Here is a 25,150-nt window from a genome sequence, read left to right on the forward strand (position 1 = left end):
CTCTCCCTTTCATTCCATCCTCAAGAGCGAAGCCGGTGATTTAGCACTTCTTAATCTACAACTGGTGGGCCAGGGAGATGGCTCAGTAGAATAAGCACTTCCTTGGCAAGCACAAGGGCCTGAGTTCAATCCCCAGTTCCGCAAAATAAATAAATAAATAAATAAATAATAATCTACAACTTTCCAAATCCCAAAAACTCCAGCCTTGCTGATCAACAGCACAAAGCTTTCTCAGATACAGATTTAACACAAAATTTAGTTCTGTTATTAAATTGAATTCATGAGATGTTTTCATTGAAAAATCTCAAAATTGTTACTGTCCTATCAGGGCTATCTCTGTGCCCGTATAAAAGTAGATCCTTCATCATTTATGTATACTTCTAAATGCAAATGCTTTACAGAAAGATTATAAAAAACATGTGAAGGGGCCTGGCCCTAGCTCAGTCCTTTAAGTGGCTGCTTCCACAAAGCTGTCAGCCTCAGGTTCCTGGAGTTCAAACCTCATAACTCTCCCGCTGGCCAAAAGTGCCCTGAAGGCATTCGAGGAAGAAAAAAAAATAAAACCCTTAAAAACATGTGAGCTATTAAAGTCATACACACAAGACCGGGTGTGGTGGTACGCGCCTGTAATCCCAACTCCTGGGAGGTTGTAAACAGGCGGATCACTACAAGTCCAATCTAGTAGTGAGACTCTGAACACCCTGTAGACCTTTCCCTAAAATACAAAAAAAGAAAAGTCATAGGGGCCAGGGAGATAGCTCAGTAGAATATGCGCTTTCCTGGTGGGCCTGAGTTCAATCCCCAGTTCTGCAAAAGAAAAAAAAAAAAAATGTTTTGTGATTTTCCAAGTAGGGTCATTTAAAAAAATTAATTATTTATTTGGTTTTGATATTTGGAATCTTAGTGATCCTCCAGTCTCAGCCTTACCAGCGCTGGGATTACAGGCGTGTGCCACCATGCCCTTTTTGGTGGCCAGCACAGCATATGATACTGGGAATTGAACCTGGGTCCTCTCATTTGTCAGGCAGGCACCTCGACCACTGAGCTATTGCCCCAGCCCCAAGTTGGGTCATTCTCAAGGTAGCCAAACATAGATTTGAACACAAATACATGTCAACTGACTGAAGTACATCCACTTCTAAGTAAATACTTAACAGGCTGACTTCTTTCATTGTTTTTTTTTTTTTTTTTTTTTTGAGACAAGATCTCACGATGTGGTTTGGGTCGGCCTCACACCCATGGTGATCCTTGTGCCTCGGCCTCCCAGGTGCTAGGATTACAGGCACAAGCTACTGCACACCAGATGTAATAAGCTGATTTCTGATCCATTTGTAGTGCTCTATTCCATGAAGGTTCCTTAAAATAGAAAATGTGGATAAAATGATGATGGCTTTCGCTAAGATAAACTTGAGCCAGGTGTGGCGGGGCGCACCTGCAACGCAGCACTCGGAGGCCTTGCGTCTGGGAGAGGACGTCTTGAGCTTGACACCAGCCTGGACTGCGCAGCTCAAAGCCATCCTGAACTCTGGAGTGAGACCCTGTCTCAATAAGCAAAAGGTAAATTGAAATACATCGGTAGCTAGAACTATTAAAGGGTTGTTATTAAGGTAATGTTATGATTTTCCCTACACTCTGAATATTTTTTACTAAAATATGTTGCTTTTATGAGTGTAAATGAAAGGGGATGTGCAGTGCCCCACTACTGTGCATCAGTGCAAACCTGTTCTCCTCCCCCTGGTGCCTCCTCTCCAGGCGCACTTCCAGCTGGTGGCCTTGCCAGGTCCCTCCCCGAGGACAGCCCTTCCTCAGGCCAGGCGGCCCTCCTTGCCCAAGGGCGCTGCTCACAGTCTTGGCCTTGTCTCCCAGACCACGTGTCAGGGCAGTGCTTGTGCTTCCGTCGTAAGTGCAGAGAGAACTCTCCCCTACTGGCCACTCTGCCGCCCCTCATCTGCAGCAGAACCCCTGTGGACGCTCTCTGCTCCTCCTGCTCCCCCTTGAGCCGCTCGCTAGAGCTTTGTCCCGTGGCTCCCCTCCACAACGGCCTTGCTTGCTGACTGCTCTTCTACGAACAGCCTTCTTTTGGGTCTTTCCTTCAGGCAGTTCCTCCTCCAGGCCCAGGCTTCCAGGACCCTACCCGCTCCTGACTTTCCTGCTGCACTCACTCTGCCTCCTCGGCTTCCGTCACATTCCCCCTCTCATCTTCCCAGCCTCCTGTAGCTGGCCTATGTTAGGAAAGAGGAAAAGAAACGGAGGCACAAGCTCAACTGCTCAACTGGTATGTCCTAGAAATAACCCAAAGGGGCAGCTCTGGCACTTGGCCCAGACTACCCACTCCCATACAGGCTGCAAGGTCTGTCACTGGGTCCTGGGCACAAAGGAGGCTGTGGAAGGAAAAGGTCACAGAGGGACTTAGGAGGAAAGCCCAGCGCAAAGCAGTTGCAGCTGTCCGCCCAGGTCGGGGACTGGGAATTTACAGAGATGTAATTTGTTTGCCAAGAACAGGGCTGAACCATGCCTAGCATTTATGGGCTGTAGCTGTGGTCAGTGGGCCTCGAGTCAAGAAGAGGCCTGAGCAACAGCAGAGGCTGTGGGTTTGGACACGGTCACTGGGCCCTAGCAGCCCACAGGCTACCTTTGCAGCAGGTGCGCCATCATGGGGGTCGGGGCGTGTTCTCCGTTCAGCCAGAAGGCTGCCTCCAGGCTGCCCTGGTGATACAGGGAGAAAAACTGGTCTCGAGTGGGTGATCTCCAAACAATATAGGGAACCTCCAAATGACATAGGGCTCTGGACCTGACCTGCACGAGTTCGTGTTCTCTAAAACTGAAGAATGAATTTTAGGAACAAATGGAGGTTATGAGCAGAATATATTTATTGAGAGAAAAAAAACTCCTGTCCCGAGAGAGGGACAGGAGGGGGGACCCGAACGGGTACTTCTCCCCAGGAAGTTGTCTCTTGCAGGGACTTTTATAGAGGAAAACCATGTGGTGAGGCGGGTCTAAGGTGGTGGAGAAGACATGGGAACTTGTTTAGTTGGGCATCAGGTGGGACCAAACTATGGTCAACCAATGAGATTACAAGCACCATTGCTCAGGTAAAATTGATTAAACCCAGTATCAAATGGGAAAGCGAGTCACGTAGCAAGCGGGTACGAATATGGAACAGAGTCTCTTCCTGTTGGGGGTTGGGCTAGTGACTCATTTGGGCTCTTTCAGGTTGATTGATACTATTTAGGATATCAATCCCTGATGCCCATCCCTAGGGAAGTATGTAGCTGTGCTTCCTCTTTTTGTCTTGGTCTTGAGGTGTGGCCCATATGGCAGTGTCTGTCCCTTCCAAGTTGCAAAGTCACCTTGTCTTCCATCTTGTCTCCTTGAGGGCCTGGCCCTGTCTAACTGCCTATATTTCTGTCTAACTTGGCTGCGTGCAACACTGGGGCCCAGCTCCCACGCCTCCTGTCAGGGCCAGCCTCACCTCCTCCAGTGGCAGCTGAGCCAAGCTGTCCTCTCCGGGTGGATTCCTTGCGATCTGCTTCCCCAGTTCGCTCTGAACCTCTCAGCTGGGACGCGGCAGAATGCGGAAGCCCAGCACCCAGCGCTCGGCCTTCCGCTTCTTTGTCTCCTCATCTCAGGAAGCGGATGGGGCCTTGTTTCTTCCTACTGATCAGACCAAAACCCAGGGGTTCGTTCCCGTGTCCTCCTCTGTTCTTACACCTCACTCATCTCCGGAGTCAAATTCTGTTGCCTCTACCTTCAAACTATCCCCAGAGCCATGTCACTCTTGATTCCTCGGCTGCCACCACGCGGGCCCAGCGGGCAGCCCTGCAGCAGTCGGCACCCTCCCAGGGGTCTCTGCTCCTGCCCTGGCCCCAGAAGCGGATTCTCAACGGAGCAAGAGTAAGTGACAGTGAATGAGATAACGTCACTCTTGTGCTCAAAGCTTTCCTTTGGCTCCCAAAGGAAAAGCCTAAGTCCTTTCTGGAGTTCCCTTCCTTCTTGGCCTCCCATGTCTGCTGCTCGCTCTGGCCAGGAACACGTGCCTGCTCCCTGCTCCTCGCGCATGGAAGGTCCTTCTGCCAGACCCCCCACGATTGCTGGCCCCGTCACCCTCAGGGTTTGATTCAGTGCTGGCCTTTCTGGCCTTTTCCACACCACTATCTGGACAAGCCCAAGCTGCTCGTTACCAAATCAGGCCCTCAGCCTGAGAGCCAGAGGCCCTCGAGTGCTGTCATCTCAGGCTCGAAGCTTCTGCTGCAGCCCGCAGCACCAGTGGGTGTGCAGTCACCGCGTCGCACAAGCAGAGCCACGCCTGAGCTCGCCGGAGATCGCGCATCTGCACAGAATGGCTCTGCTCGGCTCGGGCAGCAGCAGAAGGGCTGGAGCCCGTAGGCGGGGTCTGCTTTGCGTCAAGCCTGTCTTGAATCCTTTGAAATGTAGGGTCATGTTCATAAACTGCTTTTCAAAATTAACAAAAATTGTTGTAGCTCAAAAATTGAATGACAATGAGGTAAGTCCAAAAGTTAAAAGAAACGCTTTATTTTAGCTGGTACCCAGCGGCAACACCCGACACAAAGTGCCTAAGTGCGCGCCGAACATTGACAAGGGTCAGTATTTAAGCTTGAAAACCACAAAAACAGGGAAGGGGTGGAGAGGAAGAAGTGGCAGGGTCATTAGTTCATGGGGGGGGTCCCGTTGGGTGGGGTGCTGAAGTCAGCAATCATGGGGTACAGCGGGTCATTCGTTCATTGGGTGGTCCTGTTGGGGGGGTGCTGAGTTGGCAGTCACACAGAGTTCATTAAGATAAGAAAGTTTGGGGTACAGATGTCATAAGACTTGGGTCACAGGGGTGAGGAGTTGGGAGGGGTAGGCGCATACAAAACAGGAACTCGGCGGGGTTAGAAGGGCAACAAAATGGAGTCAATTTTGACAGGGTATAACAAAAATGACTTAAGGACAGTAATGACCAAGCACCCTGTCCGGCACCCCGCCCTCGCCCCCCCCGTGCCTCAGTTTCACCATCGGCAAAGGGAAAAATAACGGTGCTCATTTTACTTTAGGAAAAGAAACCCTTGTGAGACGGCACATTGTAGGTACGAAACATTTGTAAATTGTCATTTTTCCTTTAGAAAACATCAAGGATGGTGAGTAGGAAAAACAGCACACAATCTGAGGACCGTGAGTGGGAGCCAGAACAGCAGCCGTAGCGGGAAGGGCAAAGTCACTGTCTACGATGGATGAGAAGCTCTGGGAAGCAAGAACGTCGGTTGAAAGTCTGCTGGGTGCTATCGAACAACCTCACTTTAAACTTAGAGTGTGCGCATGGCAGGCAGCTGCGTTACTGCAGCTTTCCTGTTCTCTGTGTCTGCCAAAGCTGCAGCCCCCCCCCCAAGCCCCCCAGCGTGGAGAAGCTGCAAGGAGGCTGGGGGGACCTGCAGCCCATCTACAGATCTGCATGCGCCACAGGTGGCACTTTTGCTAATTATGGAATACATTTCCCCCAATTTTTTCTGTTTTTGATTTTTCATGAGACAGAGTCTCACCAAGTAGTGCAGGCTGGCCTCAAACGCGTGGCAATCCTCCCAGCCTCGAGAGCTCTGGAATTACAGGAGCCCACCAGCCCTGAATTTCAGACTACTAAGGTTAGCAACTGGACACTGAAGTCCCAGGAGCCTTCCTAGAGACACAGCAGCGAGTGTACGGAGATGTACGTGGAAAGTGCGCAATGATTTGATCGATGCTGGTAGACAAGAGGATGGAATTCACTTTCACAGCACACAGCAGGTAGCTGATAATGTAAAGGAAAATAATCTTATTAAAAGAACGACAATTGCATCACTTTATAGGCCAGCTTACTTAACAGCATAGTAGTAAAAAAATGAAAAAAGTATGCGAGGATTTAATTCACACGTCTGCTGGAATCTATTAGTCTTGTTCCTTCGTTGCTCTAAATCATTTAATCAAGCAGACGCTGCACAGTAAATGGTGTAACAGTTGGCACGCACGAGGCCCTGGGTTCAAGCCCCAGCTCTGAAGGAGGAAACATTAAGGTAATGGAGATCCAGCCTCCGCCAAAGAGTCTAGCCCACCTGCGCATGATTCGCTGTCTCTGGAAGCCAGTTTTTCAGCTTCACTTCCTCATTTTTTTCTTTTCTGATTCATTTCCTCCTCCTTTTGCGTCCTGGTGTTTAGAGGGGAGGTGAGGCTGCTCCTCTCGCAAATCATCTCCTGCATCCATCTGCGCAGCCAGAGGCCTCTTCCTCTGAGCATGCCGCCGCCGCTGCCGCCGCCGCGCGTCCCTGACCAGCTGGTTTCCAGGATCACCCCCAGAAGGAGCCGTGTGGGCGTAGCCTTCTTCACCCCGGCCTGTGGTCAGCATGGCTGCAGACCCACGCTTTGCGGCAGCTCTGGACTGGCTGTGCGTCCACCATCGGGGTGTGCAAGGGTCAGGGACAGGATGCGAAGCCCTGGCGGGGTCCTGGGGAACAGCAGGAGAGGGGGAGCCGGCCTCCTCCTCCACCTCCCCCTGCTCTTTGCTCTGCCACTTCCTCCCTCCCCCAAAGAAGCAGTTGGCCTTGAAGGCGCCATCCAGAGAGAGGGCTGAGGGGCCGCACTGTTAAGGGGAAAAAAAAGCAAGCCAAGATGAGCTATGTCTGCATGGGTGGGGGGTGGAGGGCTCAGCAGCAAAGTTCAGCAAGGTTCTGCCTTTCGCGCTCTGCCGCCCCCGGCTTTCCTCCACGCCAAACTCCGGCCAGCCAGTCATGACTCTCTCACTTCCTAAAAGATAACTGCGGCTCCAGTCATTTGCCCCAGATGCCACCGGAAGTGGCATCATCTCCCCAGCCCGGGCACCACCCAGAGGTGAATGCAGTCGCCCTGGAGCTGGCCTGGGGCTCTGCAGCCGAGGGGCCTCTATCTAGGGAAGAGATCTCCAGCCAACTGAAAGACACATTTTAAAACCTCCAGTTGCCTCAGTGAGTAAGTACTTCCCGGTTTTCCTATTTGAAGCATTAATTTTGAGTTTCTGACCAGCCTTTTTTGGAAACCTCCTGCTAGTGGGGAGCACCCGATTTCTAAGCAGCCCAAGGAGCAGCTGGGGCAGCTGGGAAGCGGAGGCAGGGTGAGAAGGGCTCTCTGCCTCACCTTGGAGCTTTGTCCTTTTTTGTTTCTGTTTTTGTTTTAGTTGTTACAGGGTCTCACTAGGCAGCTCAGACTCGTAGTCAGCCTCCTGTTTTCAGCCTCCCCAGCGCTGGGAGGCGGGGCCGGCACCCCGTGCGGCATCGAGGATTGAACCCTCCTCCCTGTGCTTACCTGAGCTGGCACTTAGTCCACTGGGCTAAGCCCTGCCCTTTCATTTTGTAATGTGCAAAATGGAGAAATATAGTGTACCCCTTTCTTTTTTTTTTTTTTTAAGTGTACCCATTTCTTAAAGTCCCTTTTTGATTTTCTTGAGACACAGTCTCACTGTGTGCTCCAGGCTGGCCTGGAACTTGCTGTGTAGCCCAGGCTGGCCTCAAACCCTGGGAGTCTCCTGCCTCTGCCACCTGTGTGCTGGGACTACAGGCATGCACCGCCACATCTGGCTCATTCCCAGGCTTCTTGAAGGGAGTACATACATTAGCAGGTAACCCCGCTAGGTGTGGTCGAGGGCAGACTCAGGCTGCCCCTGAGTTGCTGGTGGTGCGGAGCACTGGCACTGCTCAAGTCCTCATCTCAGGTAACCCCGCTAGGTGTGCTCGAGGGCAGACTCAGGCTGCCCCTGAGTTGCTGGTGGTGCGGAGCACTGCTCAAGTCCTCATCTCACCGGAGCGCTTGCTGCCCAGCTCGCCGCCCTGCAGGCGAGGAGTGGGAGCTGTGGGGACTACCGCCCAGCTTTTCCTTTGGTTTGCACAGCTCAGGCCAAAGAGGGCCTTGCAGAGCCGCGGGCTCATCTTTGGCAGTGGGGGACAAGGAGCGAGGCGGCTGGATGTGGCCACAGGGGCTGGCCCAGGTCCCCACGTGGAGGGCAGGGTGGGAGCCAGGTCTGGGAGGTCGGTGCGCAGTGACCTGCCGCGCTGCTCTCCAGGCTCCATGCCCGCTGACTCTTCCTCCTGCCTGGAAGCACAAAGCGTGAAACGTGAAAAGTGCTCCGTGCCACTGACCACGGGGGAGACCCCGGGCTGCTAGATCCCTGGGGAAGAGCATGGGCAGGGACCCCGCAGAGACGGAGCTTGGGCTCCTGTCGTTCCACGGGGGATCAGGCCCTGGCCTTGCGAGCTAGCGCGGGCTTGGTACCATCAGGCGCACTCCCAGCCCGGCCCTGCGCCCCTTTTAAGTTCAACACATCTCTTGCATAGAAAGTGTTGCTCCGCGGATTCAGACCCAGCCGCACCGGGACAGTATGCCCTCGGTATCTCCATTGTGCAATATCCTTGTAACACCGGGGCGAGTCATCCAACGCCGAGGATCGTAGGGAAGAGTGCAGGGAAGTGGCAGAAACCCAGCCTGCTGGTCAGCCCTGCGCCCCCGCCACGGATCACACGGGTTTTGTGGCCAGTCCTGGAGACAGTTCTCAGAACCAAGATGTGTGGGAGCGGCTTCAGCCTCAGGGCAGCGCTGGGGTTTCCTTGACAGCCACGTGAGAAGAGCGATGCTTCCTACCTGCTTTGCTCCTCACAGAAAAATTAAAAGCTGTGCACAAGTCACAGTGGTTTTTCTTCATTTCTTTTTTGCTTTTCTCTTTTTGGTGGCGCTGGGTTTTGAGCCCAGGCCCTTGGCAGAGTTACATCCTCAGGTCTTTTAGCTATTTATTTATTTAGTTAGTTTGTTTTGAGACAGGATCTCACTAGATCACTGGCCAGGCTCAAACTTGCAATCTTTCTTCCTCAGCCCCTCGGCGTGCTAGGGTTTCAGGCCTGTACGCCACTCCCACAGTAGATGTTTTCTAGGGGAGAATAATATGGAAAAAAATAATATAAGTATTTCTTTCTAGATAAGAGTACTTGTAGCCAGTCATGGTACCACACGCCTGTAATCCCAGCACTGGGAGGCTGAGGCAGGAGGACTGCTATGAGTTCGCAGCCAGCTTGGACTACACCGAGACCCTCTCTCAGAAAACTAAAGAACAGATTGCTCGTACCTCCTAATTTCATACTTATACCTGAGGTGACAACCTCAGGTATTGGAGCTATATTTCCTCCTAAGGAAACAACAAGACTTACCTAATTAATCTAAAGATCTACTTCTCTGACCCGTTCTGCCGTTGACTAGCTGGGTACCCACGTAACCCTCCCTGCCTCAGTGTTCTCATCTGTAGGTGGATAGAACAGTAGTTGCACCCCCTGGGTTCTGAGGGCTGAAAAGCTTCCGAGTCCCTAGAGTCCCGCCACGGCCAGGCGCTCGGCAGTGGGGTAGAGGGTGGCGGGACTCGCTTCTGCCACCAGACTCGGTGCTGCTCTTCTCTGTACAGAACAGAACCGGGTGTTACCCAGAGGCGCTTGTCAGAGGAAGGAGGGTTCTTGTTTTTTCTGTCTGGGGGACTCAGAAAGACTAGCTGTAAACACCATCCTTTGAGAAGTGGGTGTGCCACAGTCCAGCCTCAGCTTCTGGGACCAACAACCTGAGGAGAGAGGAAGGCAGGCGGTGAAGAAGAAAGACTCGGAGAACCACAGTGGGGTTAGGAGGGAAGAAGAGCAAGGCTCTTCAACACAGAGCAAAATCAGCCGCCTTTATTTGTACATGAGCAATTACATAAGCTGTCGTCATGCAAGATTAACAGATGTGATTTTTCATCTATAAGCGAAAAACAATTTAAATTTTGATTAACTTGAGTACACAGTATAAATCAGGGGTAGTCGTGGAAACTTAATGGGCCATTGTTCTTTCTGTTCTATTTCTGCCCTACGAAACTCTCAGCTCTCAGGGTACTTTCTCACTGCCTCAAGATCTTGACGATGAACTTCCTTGTTATTGTTGAAGGTTCCTGGCTTAGGTCTGGCCTTTCTGCAGGGCTACAAGGTGGGAGGCACGGAGTCAACCTCTGTGAGAACTTCGTGCACTTATTTAAGTTATGCCAGAACCCGAAGTGATTTTTTTTTTTTTAAATTTTTTTTTTTTTGCGGAACCAGGGATTGAACTCAGGCCCTTGTGCTTGCCAGGGAAGTGCTTATTCCACTGAGCCATCTCCCGGCCCCCCTGAACCCGAGGTGATTAATTGTGCTCTCTCACATGTGAATCAGAAGCCTCGCAATCCCGGGGGGCTGTGGACACACATCCATGCGAATCGCTGCTCTGCAGATTCTCCACCCTGGACGGGACTTGTCAGAGGTCCAGCGTTGGCTAGCTCACCACAGGGGTGTAGCCAAGCGTGATGGTACATGCCAGTAATCCCAGCAGACCCTGTCTCAAAAGTAACGAAACAGGTGTATCTTGCTGAAGGCGCCTGACCGCGGCAGAGTAGCCTGACCCGAGGCTGCCTACAGCCTCTTCTGCTGCTCCGTGTTTACACCTGCTGAAGACGTGGGTGACCACGGGGCGGGGCGGCCCTGTGAGCACAGCGGCAGCCCTGCTCCCGCAGACAGCCGCCCCCACACTTCTCAGGCCTGGCCCTCGCAGCCAGCAGCCTTAGCTGACCTTTCCACCCTGGAGTCCCACGCTGACCTGGTCTTCCACCCGCTCCCCTCCCCTCCCCTCCCCTCCCCTCCCTTCCCCTTAAGCTCAGGACCCTGCAGCAGACCTCAGGGCCTGTCGTCCCTGGGGGGGGGGGGTTCCCAGCACCAAGGCGGTCCCTCTCAAGTTTGTTCTGAAATAAGCCTGCCCTGTTGGGCTTGTGCCTGGATTCCTCTGTCCCTCCTTTTATCCTGCCATTGGCCAAGGGACTGCTGACGTGACAAGCTTATACTGGGGAGGCTGAGACAAGAAGGTCACAGGTTCAAGGGCAGCTAGTGGAACCCTGTTGCAAAGTAAGATAAAAAGCGCTGAGTTGCTGGTGTAGTGTAGAGCACCCCTGGGTTCAGTCCACAGTACCAGAGGAGACTTAAAAAGCAGGAACTAAGGAACACAATTTCAGAAAGGGATGAGAAAAAAAACCCTCTGGGCTCGTACCAAAGCTGTGGAGCCAGCAAACTGTCACAGACCAGCGCCCAAACTGGAAGCCAAATAATGAAGTTTTAGTTTACAAAAAAACTCACACATTAACATCTTTTGTCATAAAAGAACAAGGGCGCACTTGCCACAGGCTTGCCACCAGTGCTGTAATGAATGTGTCCACAGACGTAGGCGGAGATGAGAGATCAAATCCTATGTTTAAAAAGCCTAGAGGGTGGCAAAGGAATACAGTCTCTTTTTTTTTTTTTTTTTTTTTTTGGAACTGGGGATTGAACTCAGACCCTTGCACTTGCTAGGGAAGTGCTTATTCCACTAAGCCATCTCCCCGGGGCCCCCAAATACAGTTTCAAATAAAGTTTGAAAACTAGTCAATAAAGTTTTACAAGAGAAGACATATAAAACTATGGCATTGCAGATTCTTTTACTTGAGATGAGGCCTGGACCTGCAGTAGCTGGGATTACAGGTGTGAGGCCTGGACCTAGAGTATCTGGGATTATAGGCATGAGGCCTGGACCTGCAGTACCTGAGATTACAGGTGTGGACCATAGCACCTGGTTTAGAAATAGTTTTAGTCATAGTAAGGCAAATTTTTTAAGGATTAAGATACATTTATGGAAGAATTAAAAAGTTGACCATGTGATCTAAAACAAACTAAACATGGTGTGCATCTTCTCAGAATCAACTGCAGTATTCGCGTTCCTAACTCACATTTTCAAGATACATACGTATGTACCAATTTTAATAGAATCATCAAGAAGCGATTAAACTAGCCCATATCCTGCCAATTATGCCTGGATTCTGATGGATCACGTAGCAGAAACAGTCGTGAAAAGAAAAAGCGACCCAAGCGTTTCGGAAGCCTTGATGTCCACTCAGATATCTCCAGCCTGTGCTCCGAGCAAAATCAAAAAGCAGGTCTGCCTCGATCCCCCCGGATGATCCTCGCGGGCCTGTAGCAAGGGCGTCCGAAGGGCGCCACAATTCCCAGGACGACCAGGCTTTACCTTTAGGGATAAGATTCAAAGGGTGGAAGAGAATTATCTTAGGAATTCGGCCCCACCGGAATGGAGCGTCCCTTCCCGAGGGCCAGGAGACCTTAGGAGGTAGAGTGGCCCGCCCCGCCCCTCCCCGCCCCCACCCCTGTCCCCACCCCACCCCGCCCCCACCTCCCAGGACCGGAGCAAGAGCGAGCTCCGGACGCAGACCTGGCCAGAGGTAACACAGCTTCCCTGGGCTCCAAAATGAGGGGCGTCGTGCAAGTGACTTTACAAAACTCACCTAGCCCTCACTCGTTCGTTGAGAAGCCCACAGCAGTGTCACGCTTGTTTGGAGGACAAGTTCTCCTCGGCGTGCAAGGCTGCCTTATCAGCCTGGTTCCAAGCTGGAGGGCCGCAGAGGGAGACCCAGCCCCGGGGTGGCTGCAGGAGGACTGTGCCTCAGGCGGCCTCTGAGTCAACACAGGCTAATGGTGCTGATAAGGGCCGCAATTATCTGAAGGCTCTAATAGCAGGGAAAACAGGCCCGAGCCAGCAGAGTTGGGGACAAATAGGGGCAGATGTACCATCCTCTTCCTGCCTGAAGCCCAGAGGGAGGAACCCACAGCTGGGAACACCGGGAAGGGAGGAAAGGGGCAGCGCCTGGAGAGTTCCCGGGGTCAGACGCCGGCTCGGACGGGACGGGAGGGGCCGGGGCGGGGGTCGGGGTCGGGGTCGGGGTCGGGGTCGGGGCCGCAGACTTCGGGCCGGCCTCGCGAGGTAGGTGCGCGGCCGCGAGCTGCAGGGGTGCGGGCCGGCGCCCTCGGAGCGGGGGCCAGAGGGTGACCTGGAGGTGGAGTCGGAGTTGGTTTCTTTTCTCCTAGCGACTAGCGAGACTTAAAATGTGGGGCTGACGCAGAGCAGGGGCGGCCGTGCGACCCACCGGGGGCCTGGCCAGGTGGGCTGCGCCCCCGGCGGTGCGGCGGGCCCCGGGGCGCCAGCCTCCTCGGGCTCCGCGCGGGGCATCCCCGGAGTGCGGGCGGCTCGCCCTGGCATCCTCCGCCCCCGTGGGAAGGGCGCCCCGAGCCCAGCAAGGCCGAGTTCAGTGGGAAGGTTTGCCGGGCACCGTGCATGCCTGAAGTCAGAGGTTTTTAATCAGTTGCTTTGATTATTTACTTTAGGGGCTCTTTCTGTAAAACAGAAGTTTGTTTTACTTTTTTTTTGTCTAAGAAAAAGAGACTATTTGAATAAATGGTCCATAGTTTGTCTTTCGTGTGTGTGTGTGTGTGTGTGTGTGTGTGTGTGTGTGTGTGTGTGTGTAAAGTACCGGCCTGTCAGACACCGTGAATTTGAGCTTCATTGGTAAGAAAGCGCCTTGCGTTTCTTCCGCAGCCACATTAATGTCAGTGTGGAAAAGAACGCGCTGTTCTAAGAGGTTTTTTAGCTTGATGATTTTCAAGTTCAAAGTGTTTGAAATTCTTCCAATGATACTCATTGCAGAAGAATTAAAATTTGAGAGTGTGACATGCTGGCACGGTAACTATGGCTTCAGTTTATCCTGGTCTGGCTTCGGAGAGGTGACCTGCGGGCCAGAGCCCAGTCCGAGGAGGCCACTGTTGGTTTTGGTTTGCATTTATGTCTTCTGTTTTGCGTTTAAGGACCACCTAATAACCAAGTTAGGAACAGGCGCCATAAGGTGGGGTGTCCTGCTGCCGGGGGAGGAGACCTGTGATAGTTGTTGGGGGGACAGATTTGAAAATGATAGCTGTCCCCACCTGCACTAGGTGCTGGTGTTTCTAAATTATCAGCTATGGGGTTGAGAGTTGGCCGACTGGGAGGTGGGGCTGGAATCAGCCTCCCAGGGGCTAACTCAGCCGCTGTTGTCTACTGACCACTTAACGTACCGTATCTCACTGTACTTTATGTATTTTTTCTTTGCTCCTGAAACATTTTAAGATAGCAGGCCTGTATTTTCTCTGCTTTGGTAGGAGTCTTCTGTTAACTGACTTCCAGTAAATCACAAGGGGCGTCCGTGGAGAGGCCCATAGGTCCGTAGGTGGTCCCAAAAAGTTGAAGTTCGAATTGTTAGCTCTTTTTTTCTTTTCACACTATGTGGCTGGGCAAGCTTGCACTTGCCTGTAATCCCTTCACCTCAGAGGCCGAGGCAGGATTGCCCTGAGTTCCAGCCAGCCCTGGCCCTGTAGTACACATAGCAGGGCCCTATCTCAAAGAACAACTTTATATGGCATGTAATTTAATTTTTGACAAGTGCGTGGGAAGGCACAGGTACGTCAAAAGGGGAGTTCATGAAAGGCAATTTTCTTGTGTACCCCCAAAGTATAAGGGGATCTTGGAAAGTCCAAAGGATAGGTTTGACCCCTAAAAATGCAGGATATGGACTGTGGATAGTCCAATACAGCGTTACATCAAGGTGTAATCATATGTTAGAAATGTTTAAGCAGGTGGCAAATGCCCCATACAAGAAACAGAAGCAGCATCCTAATTACTTATGGCTTTCCAATTTTAAGCTTTTCTGCCAGGTCTCTGGAGAGACTGGTCTAGTTCACTGTCACTCTTTTATTTATTTTAATTTTTTTTTTTTAAATGTACTTAGCACAGGGTCTACAGGGTTTCACTACACAGGCCAGACTCATAGTGATCCTGCTGGTTCAGCCTCCCAAGCACTGGGATTACAGGCCTACCAGGCCCAGTCTCAATTGCTTGCTCAGTGCTGCCGGTTGTTGGGGGCCGGCTTCATTGTCACCCTTAAAGTAACCAACCTCATTACTAGGAAACATTGATTAATAAGAAAGAAATGTGGCTGGTTCATGATGGTTATGACTGTAGTCAGTGATTATAATTCGTTGCCCATGAAGCTACTGAAAAATCAATTGTCCCTTAATGGGGAAAAGTAGTTCATTGCAGCAGAAGTTGTTATTAATTCATATTTCTGCCACAGCTTTAGCCTTAGCCCAAATTTTACTTTCAAGAAACAAAACAAAATATGGAACTACGGCCTGGCCCGGCATGAGAGCACAGGCCTGCCATCCCAGCACTCTGGAGGCTGAGACAGGGGTATTGCCATGAGTTTAAGGCAGGCTGCACTACATACTGAGAAAACCTCAAAAACTCTGGAACTATGATTTGGGAAATCATTGTGAAACTTATTTTTGGCAGATCCGGGAATTGAACTCAGGCCCTTGCGCTTGCCAGGGAAGCGCTTATTCCACTGAGCCATCTCCCCAGCCCCAATGTGAAACTTTTCTTAAATCCTATTTTTGTTGATGTTCTGGTTTTGGTTTGAGACCGGGTGTTGTTTTATAGTTCCGCCTGGCCTTCAACTCCCTGTGTAAGCCAGGCCAGCCTTAAGCTCACAGTGATCCCCCTGTCTCAGCTCCGGCTGTGGGAGTGCTGGGATTACAGGCCTGCAGCTCCGCGCCCACCTAAATCCTGTTTCTTTGTAACAATCAAAGCACAAGGTGAGGGTGGCCTACAAACCTGACTCTTCCCCCTAGCTCTTCATTTGCATACATCATGTAAATGGAGTTGCTGATTTACTCCCTGGTGCCTCCCAGCAGCTTCTCCTTTGATGTCTTTGTCTCCTGCTGTTGGAGGGACAGACTGATAAGTGTACCTAGGACCTCCAAGCCAGGAGCTGGCTCCCAGCCACTGCTGCTGTTTCTGTGTGTGTGTCTTTGAGTCAGGATCTCACAGTGCAGTTCAGGCTGGCCTTGAGCTCACTCTACAGCCCATACTGGTCTTGAACTCCCAGTGATCCTCTGCCTTAGCCTCCCCAGTGCTGGGATTCAGTGATGCTTACAAATCCCAGATTACTTCCAAAACTAATAAGTGACTTTGGAAAATATGAAGCAAAGAAAGAAGCTTAGGCTGAAAACAGAACAAAGCAAAACAAAAAATTGACTAATCGGGCAATTTTAAAATGCCTTTAGCTTTGTTTTTATATAAAAAAAGCCTGAAAATGAAAGTTGCTGCTGGTTTTTTTTTTTTTTTTTAATTTAGAGATTAACCCCTCTGAAATAATTATTCTTTTTTTTTTGAGATAGGGTCTCGCTCTGCAGGTCAGCCTGGCCTTGAACTCACTGTGCAGCACAGGCTGGCCTGACCCCTCCACACTCCCCTACAGTGTTTCTTGGCCCTGCTAGGTTTTGCTCTTCCTGCTTAGTCCCATCGCTTAGCTGACCCTGTCCCACAGGGACCTGGAGGGCACCCAATTTTGTTCATCTGATGCAGACCCTGGGGCTGTTTACGAGACTTTCCTACATTTGCCTGCAGTTGGGCTCCTCCCGGAGTGGCCCTTCTCAGTCCTGTCTCGCCCTTCCCTTCCAGTCACCTCTGCGTGTCCTACCCAAGAAGGATGAGGAGAACTTTTCAGGTGGCCATTGTCACCAGGTGGCCATCGTCACCGCGGTGCAGAATCTGGGTGGGTTTCCCGGGTCAGCACGAGGAAACTCAGACAGCTTCAGACCAGGAATCCCAGCCTGCAGAGTCGCTGCCTCGTTTGCATGTCTAGGGCTTTAGATTTCCGAGTCACTGGCCTGAGATTAGGGTGTGAAATGTGTGCCTCTCACCACCTCACGCCGTACTCCTCCCGGGCAAGCAGAATAAGATTGTACCTACACCCAACACCCTTCTGTTGGAGATAGACTTGGAGTGAGTCTCAGCCACATCACTTCAATGTCCTTTCCTGTAAAATGAGAGGAATAAAAATTATCTCACGGGTATGCCACTGTAAAGAATGTGGTACCTAGCACCTGTATGATAACCGTTAGCTGGTTGTATTTCGAACCTTTCTCCTTTTTTTAAACATGTGGTACAAGGCCTCACTACGCAGGTTGGACCCATAGAGATCTCTTACTTTCAGCCTCCCCAGCGCTGGGATTACAGGTTGAGCGCTCCCTGGGGCATGGTGCCTAGTCTGCTGAGCTATCTCCCCCACCCTTGTATTCCACGCTGCCCTACTGGAGACTGAACCTGGAGCCTTGTGCTTAGGACTACAGCCCAGTCCCTGTTTGATCTTTCATTTTGAGAAAGAGCTTGCTGGATTTGAACTTGGGGACTCACCTGTTTCACCCCCCCCACGTCTTCCAGAGCCCTAGGCTTATAGATAGGCACTACTGTGCCTGCCCCTTCTGAAAATGATTAACCTGGTGCTGCACAGTGACTCAGTCGTAAGGACTACCTGTATCAGAGCTTCGCAGGCATTGTTCTAAACACTTCCCTGCGTCTGATCTGTGAACCGTGTAAATACTTCACCTAAAGGCAAAGAACTATTAAGTGGCAGAGCTGAGGTTGAGACCCAGGTGGTGTGGCCCCAGAGGCAAGGCAAGGCTCCTTGTATGGTTCCACTGGTTCCACTCCCGCGGTAGCGTACTTGGACTCCTGTCTACCCACATTAGGGTACTTCACATGCAGAGAGAGTCACTGCAGTGGAGACAGCCCTGGCTGTCCCATCTGCTAGCCTAGAGGAGAGGACACTTAACGCCCTACGGGACAGAGCACAGCATCTGACCAGTTCCGGACAGGGCAGGGCGCAGACTCTGAGCTGGGTTTGTGTGCAGGGGAGAGGGGCTCCTCCTGGCTCCACGCCCCTGTGAGGCTTGGGTCTGGGGGGGCACTGTCCCCAGGCCCCTTTCCCAGCCCGAGGCTCCTACGTCACCCTCGGGTCACAGTTGTGGATGAGTGTTTCGGATCCCAGGAGAACGGCTGTGCTTTACTCACTTCCGTACTTTGTGGGTGGAACTGCAGCAGGCCCTTCAGAAGTGTAAATTGGACACAGAAGTCTGTCTGAACACGGACATGCTTGGATCGCAGAGGGATTTGGAGTTTCCTTTATACCACAGTGAGCTAAATTCTCTCTCTATATATATATTTTTTGCAGAACCAGGGATTGAACTCAGGCCCTTGCGCTTGCCAGGGAAACGCTTATTCCACTGAGCCATCTCCCCGCCCCCCCCCCCTCTTTTTTAAAGACAGGGTCTTACTATGTAATTCAGGCTAGCTTTGCATTCACTTGAGCTTATAGTGTTCCTCCTGTCCCAGCTTCCTGGGTCCTGGGATTAAGGCGGGAGCCACCAGACCTGGATGAAACTATAAACAGTATAACTTTGAAAGACTGAAGTCGTAGCTGCATACAGTGGTACGCGCCTGGAATTGCAGGTGTACAGGAAGCTGAGGCAAGAGGATTAAAAATTCTAGGCCAGCCTCAGCTACTTTAATGAAACCTTGCCTCAAAAGAAAATGCAAAGGGTTGGGTTGTGACCCAGCACCCCTGGGTGCAGTCCTGGTGCCAGCTAAAAGCCAACAGTCATAATAGTTGAGTTTGTAGGTTCATGACAGCTACCCATCCACACTTTTAAGATGTTGATTAATGCACAGCACAGGACAGCAGTGAGGCCCCCGTGGACCGCAGTGGCTCTTCCTAGGTAGGAAGTGGACACTCCCCCACCCCATTAACATTTGTTGGCAGCAGCAAAATGTTTTTCTTCTACCCTTTAGTTGTCCTTGACTGAAAAGGGATAAGCCCTAAATTCAATCTGAAATTCTAAAAATCATTTCACAGCTTTTAATGTTCCGTTCAACAAGCTGGAAAGGAAGCCCTTTTCCTCTTGGCTCAGTCCCTGGGGGCATGCAGTTAAAGGGGAGTGGGATTAATCAGAGACAAGGTGCAATCTCAGTCCACCTTGCAGGCACGGGGATATACAGGAAAGTGAAGTCAGCAAGCGGTTCTAACTGGGGGCTTACCGACCTTTCAATAAAAGAGGGTTTGAGCTTCAAGAAAGGTGCTGAGGGAGGGTACTGAGGAGAGACCGCCCTCCTACGCTCTGTTAGGTAATGGTGGTGGGGTGCCCATCCCCGGCCTCACTGAGGGCGCCTGGTAGATGTGAAGAGACAGGGAAGCTGTCTCCATGAAGGGAGCCCCAGCTCCCTCTCCACCTTGGGGAGAAGAGCGCCTTCTTCCTCACAGATAAACTTATACTGGATTTCAGGCAGCCAAAGGAAGATCAGAGAAGTCTTCCTGCACCCCTGCTTTCTATTTGCTTCCAGTTCTGAACAGTGGTTACCTCTGCGTGTGTACTGGGGGAGCACATTCTGGTCCGCTTCAGGTAGGAGGCAAAGCCTTGGGTTAGTTACAGCTTTGTATTACTTACATTTTCCAAGTTTTTGCCCCAAGTGCTGCTTGGAATACAGACCTGTGCTGCCACATCCAGCTAGGAAATCTTTTCTTAGGCCCAGAGTGATGGCGCATGCCTACAGCCCCAGCACTGGGGGAGACTGAGGCAGGAGGATGCCCAGAGGTTTGCCCAGCGCATCCTGGTATCACCTGCAGCCCTTTGCATCCTGGTATCACCTGCAGCCCTTTGAGTCCTGGCCGGGTAGGTGGTTGGCGCTGCCCCCACAGTGGAGTCCCAGTCTCCCAGAGCCTCTGTAGGTAGTTGTGAGGTCAGATTCCAGGTTTTAGCTGCACCCAAACAAGGAAGCCTTCCACTGTCTCTTCCCATTTTCCATCAAGGCTTGGTCAGATACCTGAGGGCAGAGGCTGGCACCACGGGTTATCCTCGACTGAGTCCCTCCTGCACTCTCTCTTTTGTCCTAGTGCTCCGGGGATCCATCTGGTGCGCCTGGAGGAGCGAAACCTGCCAGGCTACCATGACCCACCTGCTGGCCTCCGAAGTACAGCAGCTGCTCCACAACAAGTTTGTGGTTGTCCTGGGGGACTCAGTGCAGAGGGCCGTGTACAAGGACCTGGTGCTCTTACTGCAGAAGGACTGCCTGCTCACCCCCAGCCAGCTCAGGGCCAAGGGGGAGATGAGCTTTGAACAGGACACGCTGATGGCCGGGGGCCAGAAGGGCACCATGCACAACGGCACCCACTACCGGGAGGTGCGCCAGTTCTGCTCTGCCCACCACCTGGTGCGCTTCTACTTCCTCACCCGCGTGTACTCTGCCTACCTGGAGGATGTGCTGCAGGAGCTGCAGGCTGGCGAGCACGCCCCCGACGTCGTCATCGTGAACTCCTGCCTCTGGGACATCTCCAGGTACGGCCCGAGCTCCTGGCAGCGCTACCTGCAGAACCTGGAGGCGCTGTTCAAGCGCCTGGGCCAGGTGCTGCCCGAGTCCTGCCTCCTGTTGTGGAGTACCGCCATGCCGGTGGGCAATACCGTCACGGCCAGCTTCCTGCCGCACAAGTCCTGGCCCTGGGAAGTGCCCCTGAAGCACTTGGTCATCGAGGCCAACTTCTACAGCTCCACCAAGGCTGTCAGCTACGGCTTCGACGTGCTGGACTCCCACTTCCACTTCCGCCGCACCATGGCGGGCCTGCACACGGACGGGGTGCACTGGAACGAGCACACTCACCGGCGGCTCTCCTGCCTGCTCCTGGCCCACGTGGCCGACGCCTGGGGCGTGGAGCTGCCCTCCAAGGCCCTGCCGGAACTTCCGGGCCCCGGGGAGCAGCCCGGCCCGGGCGTCACGCGGCGGCGCCCTACTGGCCAAGACCCGGGGGCCTCCCCTCTGTCCCCTCCCTGGCCCCAGCCCCTGCTGGGGTGCCCACCCCTGCCCTTGTCCCCCTTTGTGCCCCAGCCACCGCCATTCATGTTCCAGTCGCCTCCTCCCGTTCCTCCCTATCAAACAACACCCCCATTCCTACTCCATCCCGAAGATCCATATTTTTCCTCAGACCATATTTTCCAATCGGATCAATTCTATTTGCATTCCGACACCCCCTCTTCTCCCCAGCCAGGATTCGCCTTTGAAACGGACTTTATGTTTGATCCCCAGCCGCCCATGTCTGGCTTCCCCTCACCCTCTTATCAGCAGCGGTCCCCAGTGGTATACAGAGGTTTCCCCAGGTGTCAAGTGGAGGGCCCCTATACGCCCTGGAGAGGGCAGCACCCCTATTCGCCCCGAAGAGGGCGGCCTCGACAATCGAACAGACGCGCCCGAGTGAAGGTCACCACAGCCTGACCTCTGCCTTTTTCCTCGGGGACACCACTCTGGGGTCTGGCCGACTGTTGGCTGGGCTCTGAGCCCTCCAAGTTAGGCCCTTGGGCTAAGGCGGGAAGCCCTAGGAGCCTGCGCTGCTGCCGCCTTTATAATAAAGGCCAGAAGGGTGGCCAGCCGCGTGTCCTTGGCCTGTCCTCTACCTGGAGGGACCAGGCATTAGTCCTGCTTTCCCGCGCCCTGTTCTCTTTGCTTTTTTATAAAAATAAAATTGGAACAGATTGCTTCACAGAAGTGCCTGTGGGCTGTGTGAGTGCACATTGCATCCCCTAGCTGGCCTCCCTCAGTGCTGCAGTCCGCTCGTAGGAGCAAGCTCACTGCTGAGTGGACAGCTGGGGCACCTCCTGGTAAACTTCAGAACAGCTTCTTTAAACTTCTGAAAGTTTCCACAATGAAACTAAAGCAAAAGAAAGTTAACTTTCTGCATTTCTTTTCCAGAGATTCTCAAAGATTCACTGAATTTTCGGGCTAGGAAAATGAAAGGTATAGCAGCCATAAATTCCAACAAGGAAGTCCTAAAAGATCAAGGGCCCGTTCTAGGTCACACAGGAAATTATTTAACTTCTAGTCTTTCTGCTTTAGACTCGTTTCTAGCTTACGTTAGTATTCAGACCTCCAGACTTATACCACGGCGACCTCAAACGGAGAAGGGAAGCCTGGCAAACGTTGCGGCTACCGAAGCGCCGGCGCAAGTCCCGCAGCTCTGTCCCGGAGGCCACTGGCTGCGTGTGTGACGCTTTGTGTGTGCAGCCAGCGGGCTGGTGTGCTGCTTACTGATTCTATGCCTGGCGCTGACTTTTTGACTTCAGAAAATTAGAGAAAAGTAAACTGCTCTTAATGATAGTGTGAGTCCCTATCATAGAATAGAATTCCAGCAGGTTGGAATTCTGGCTCAGTCTGTGTTGGTTCTAACAGGACACCGTGGGGGTTTGTCCTTATCCTGTAGGGATGGTGACATCACCAGGGTTCTTCACACACTGGTCTTCATCCTGTTAGGCTTTGGTGACACTGGCCTTCAGAATGAGTCAGCTCGGGCCGGCCAGATGGCTCAGGGGACTATAGTGCCTGTTTAGGCAGGCTCAGGCACTGGGGCCTGGCATGCCGTGCTGGCCCTCGCCCCTGGGGTGCACTGAGAGGTGACTGAGACGGCTGTGGTGGTGCGCACCTGTAATCCCAGCGCTTGGGAGGCTGAAAACAGGATCACTGAGTCCGATCTGTGTAGTGAGACCCTGCGGACCCTGTACCAAATACGTTAAAAAAAAATTAATAAAGTGGAGCAGCCATGGGGGCCTACCTGGCAATGCCTCAGTAGAACCTGACCCGCTGCACATGCCCACTTTCCCGCCGGACTACGGCTTGCCTAACTGGAAGGAGCGCATGATGGTGGCCACGCAGCAGGAGATGACCGACGCACAGCTGTCGCCTGAGCAGCAGGACTACTGTGAACCCCTCGACTACGAGCAGCGGAAGAAGGAGTTCCAACGTGAGCGGCGGCTGCTGCAGCGGAAGAGGCGACAGGAGCAGAGGGAGGCTCGGGCAGCCCAGGGCCAGGGCTCAGGAGAAGTGCCCCCGAGGTGGCCCTGTAGTGCCACCCACCATTGCAGGTACCAGTAAAGAAATAAAAGAGCCCTACATTCACAAAAAAATTTTAAAAAAGAACGAGTCAACTGCCTTCACTCTGGCTCTCCATTTCCCAGGCAGGTTGTCGCTGCGGCTGGGCATGAGCCGGCAAATACAGCATCCGTATTTCCAGCAAGAAGCCAATGCAGTGGTGTTCGGGTCGGTGTCTTTCTCACGAGTTAGGTTAGCAAGTACTAGTTCTCCTGATCTGATCATGTCCAATGGACCGAGAAAAGCGGGCTCCTGTAGACACACTGCAGTCGCCGAGAAGCCTGCGATTCTGTTGCTCTCGGGGCTCAGTGCAAGGACGTTTGTCGGGCACAGCCTTTCCCTTCACTAGCACGAGTTTCGGCTTCTATAACAGATACCACAGAAACACCTATTTATTCTTTTACAGTTCGGGAGATCAGGAATCCAAAATCTGTTCCTACAAAGTCCTGACTGTGTCTTACCCCATCCAGTCTGTGCCGTGTTACCCTTCGCAGCTTTCTTCTTTAATCTTTATGCTTTGAGCCATGCAGGGCTTCTCCCAGGCCTAGAAAGTGTCAAGTTCTTTTAGGGTCTTTGCACTTACATCCCCTTTCCCTGGAATCTTGTCTCTTCCTTCTCTGAAGAGCTAACTTGCCACCCTTTCATCCTTGCCTTGCAGGTCATACCCTAAGAGGAGTCCCATGACCGCTGGATCGGGTCACCACCTAGTCTCACACCTTCAGTTCTAACCTCGGCTGCAGGAGCTGCTTGACAGACTCCTGTCCAGAAGGAAGGCGCCTCGGGGTTTGTTTTCTGTGGGTTCTCAGTGCCTACAGCATAAAAGGTATTCAGTTAAATTTACAGAATTAGAAGCAATGAACAAGAACCAGATTGTGTTACACTTGAGCAGCACTGGATTCCTTTTCCCCTGAAAATGTCCCCGGAACTCTCGTAGCATGACCTAAGCCACGCTGGGCGGCTGCCCTACTGCCCCCTCCGCTCACGGAGCCCAGCTCCCATCCACCACCGGCTCCTGTCCGCTGATGCGCGGCTCAGTGGACACTTGCATCTAATTTCATGCATGTCCTGCCTTCATCCTCCAGTGAGGGCTTTCTTGGCCCACTTTTCCTATTGTCACCTTGCTCCTTGAATCAGCAGACCTAGCAATGCAATCAAGCTATTGTCTGCTAAAAAGCCAAAATTCTTAAGCATTCATGAGAAATTTCTGCATTGTTATGACCTAGAATCTGGTGCTCATTTGGCCCATTATTTGGCCTTCAGAAGTGGCAGCACTTGGAGCTTTTCATACTTGACTCTCATCTCAAGTTTTCTTGCAAAAGAAAAATAAAATTAATGATGAAATGGACATTATTCAAGCAATGCGTAATTCTCACAAGATTGTATAATAATATGAAATTATAAAGACCAATCTTCAGAGTTATACCTATATTTTTCCATAAGTACAAAGGAAACACAACTCAGCATTTGAACACAAGTTCAATCCCCAGTACCACAAAAAAAAAAAACAAAAACAAAAAAACCCAAATGGAAACCTCTGCCCACCCACAGGGTGCAGGAGTTCCAAGCCCCTCTCTCCCTCAGTTACCATGGGCTCTGGGGGCTCCGGGAGACAGTCCAGGGGACTTGTGGAGCCCTGCAAAGCTGTTTCTGCCTTCCCCGTGCATCAACTCTGCAAAGGTAACTTACTGTAAGAAGACAGAAATGTGTGAAAGCCGGGCACTGAGGCTCCGAAGAGGGCTGAGCCGGGAACCTAGGGTCAGTCCCCACAGCAGAGCCGGGCGTGGCCTGAACAGCCAAGAGAATCCGCTGAGGCAGGAGGCGCCATTGTCAACCCGTAGTCGTGGGTTAGTTCCTATAAACTCCAGCAACAGTGTCCTCCTCCTTAAGACTTCCTGGCCGTCTTCTGCCATTGTGGCCTTAAGGTACACAGTTCTTTTTCCAAGACTACCTCTGAAACTTCACAGTTGAGGACTCGTTTCCTAAAACACATGTGTTTGATCCATAATCTTTTCTCCATATGGGTTCTGTGGACACCATGTTTGCAAAACGATTCATTTCATAATTGTCCCAACTGGAAATTCACAGTGACTGTTTTGGGTTTTTTTCATTTTGTTTCTTTTTTCATTTTTTCCCCCTATATAATGACTTTTAATGAAGTCAGCTCTGACAAGTTCTGTTGGAAATATGAACGTGCTTAAGTTAACCTATCTGCTAATTTACCTAACCATGGAGTGATTTTCTCCTTGTGGTTTGTTCTTTGCGATATTGTCTAGCTATGAACCCCAGGCTGGCCTCAAACTTTTGATTCTCCTAACCCACCCTCCTGAGTGCTGGGATTATTAGTGAGCACCACCACCGTGCCCAGCTTCTAGAATCATTTTTACTTGCAGACCGTTAAAGATATTCTGGGGAGGGGACCTGCCCAGTAGCTCAGTTGTTTAAGTGCCTGCTTAAACAAAGCCCT

The 25,150-nt window shown here is 51.9% G+C and overlaps 1 protein-coding gene and 1 long non-coding RNA gene across 9 annotated transcripts; one reads left to right on the plus strand and one right to left on the minus strand.

Moving 5' to 3' along the window:
* Nucleotides 1–5,007: 5,007 nt before the first annotated feature.
* Nucleotides 5,008–21,160, plus strand: Pced1b (PC-esterase domain containing 1B). Of its 8 annotated transcripts, none has more exons than XM_023723531.1 (2): nucleotides 5,008–6,972; nucleotides 19,670–21,160. In XM_023723531.1, coding segments are annotated over exons 1-2 (1,371 nt in total). In that variant the 5' UTR covers nucleotides 5,008–6,971; the 3' UTR covers nucleotides 21,040–21,160. The 8 variants fall into 8 exon arrangements, with proteins under 8 accessions (XP_023579299.1, XP_023579300.1, XP_023579301.1 ...); XM_023723532.1 differs by having other exon boundaries at nucleotides 5,008–6,968; XM_023723533.1 differs by lacking the exon at nucleotides 5,008–6,972 and adding an exon at nucleotides 12,265–12,295.
* LOC111818702 lies at nucleotides 9,451–12,544 on the minus strand. The gene is made up of 3 exons (XR_002822619.1): nucleotides 12,359–12,544; nucleotides 11,814–12,084; nucleotides 9,451–9,765 (listed from the first exon to the last, which is right to left on the minus strand). It is a non-coding gene; the product is annotated as an uncharacterized LOC111818702 (long non-coding RNA).
* Nucleotides 21,161–25,150: the final 3,990 nt, after the last annotated feature.

The sequence above is a fragment of the Octodon degus genome, unplaced genomic scaffold (assembly GCF_000260255.1).
Source record: "Octodon degus isolate 3935 unplaced genomic scaffold, OctDeg1.0 scaffold00100, whole genome shotgun sequence".
Lineage (NCBI taxonomy): Eukaryota > Metazoa > Chordata > Mammalia > Rodentia > Octodontidae > Octodon > Octodon degus.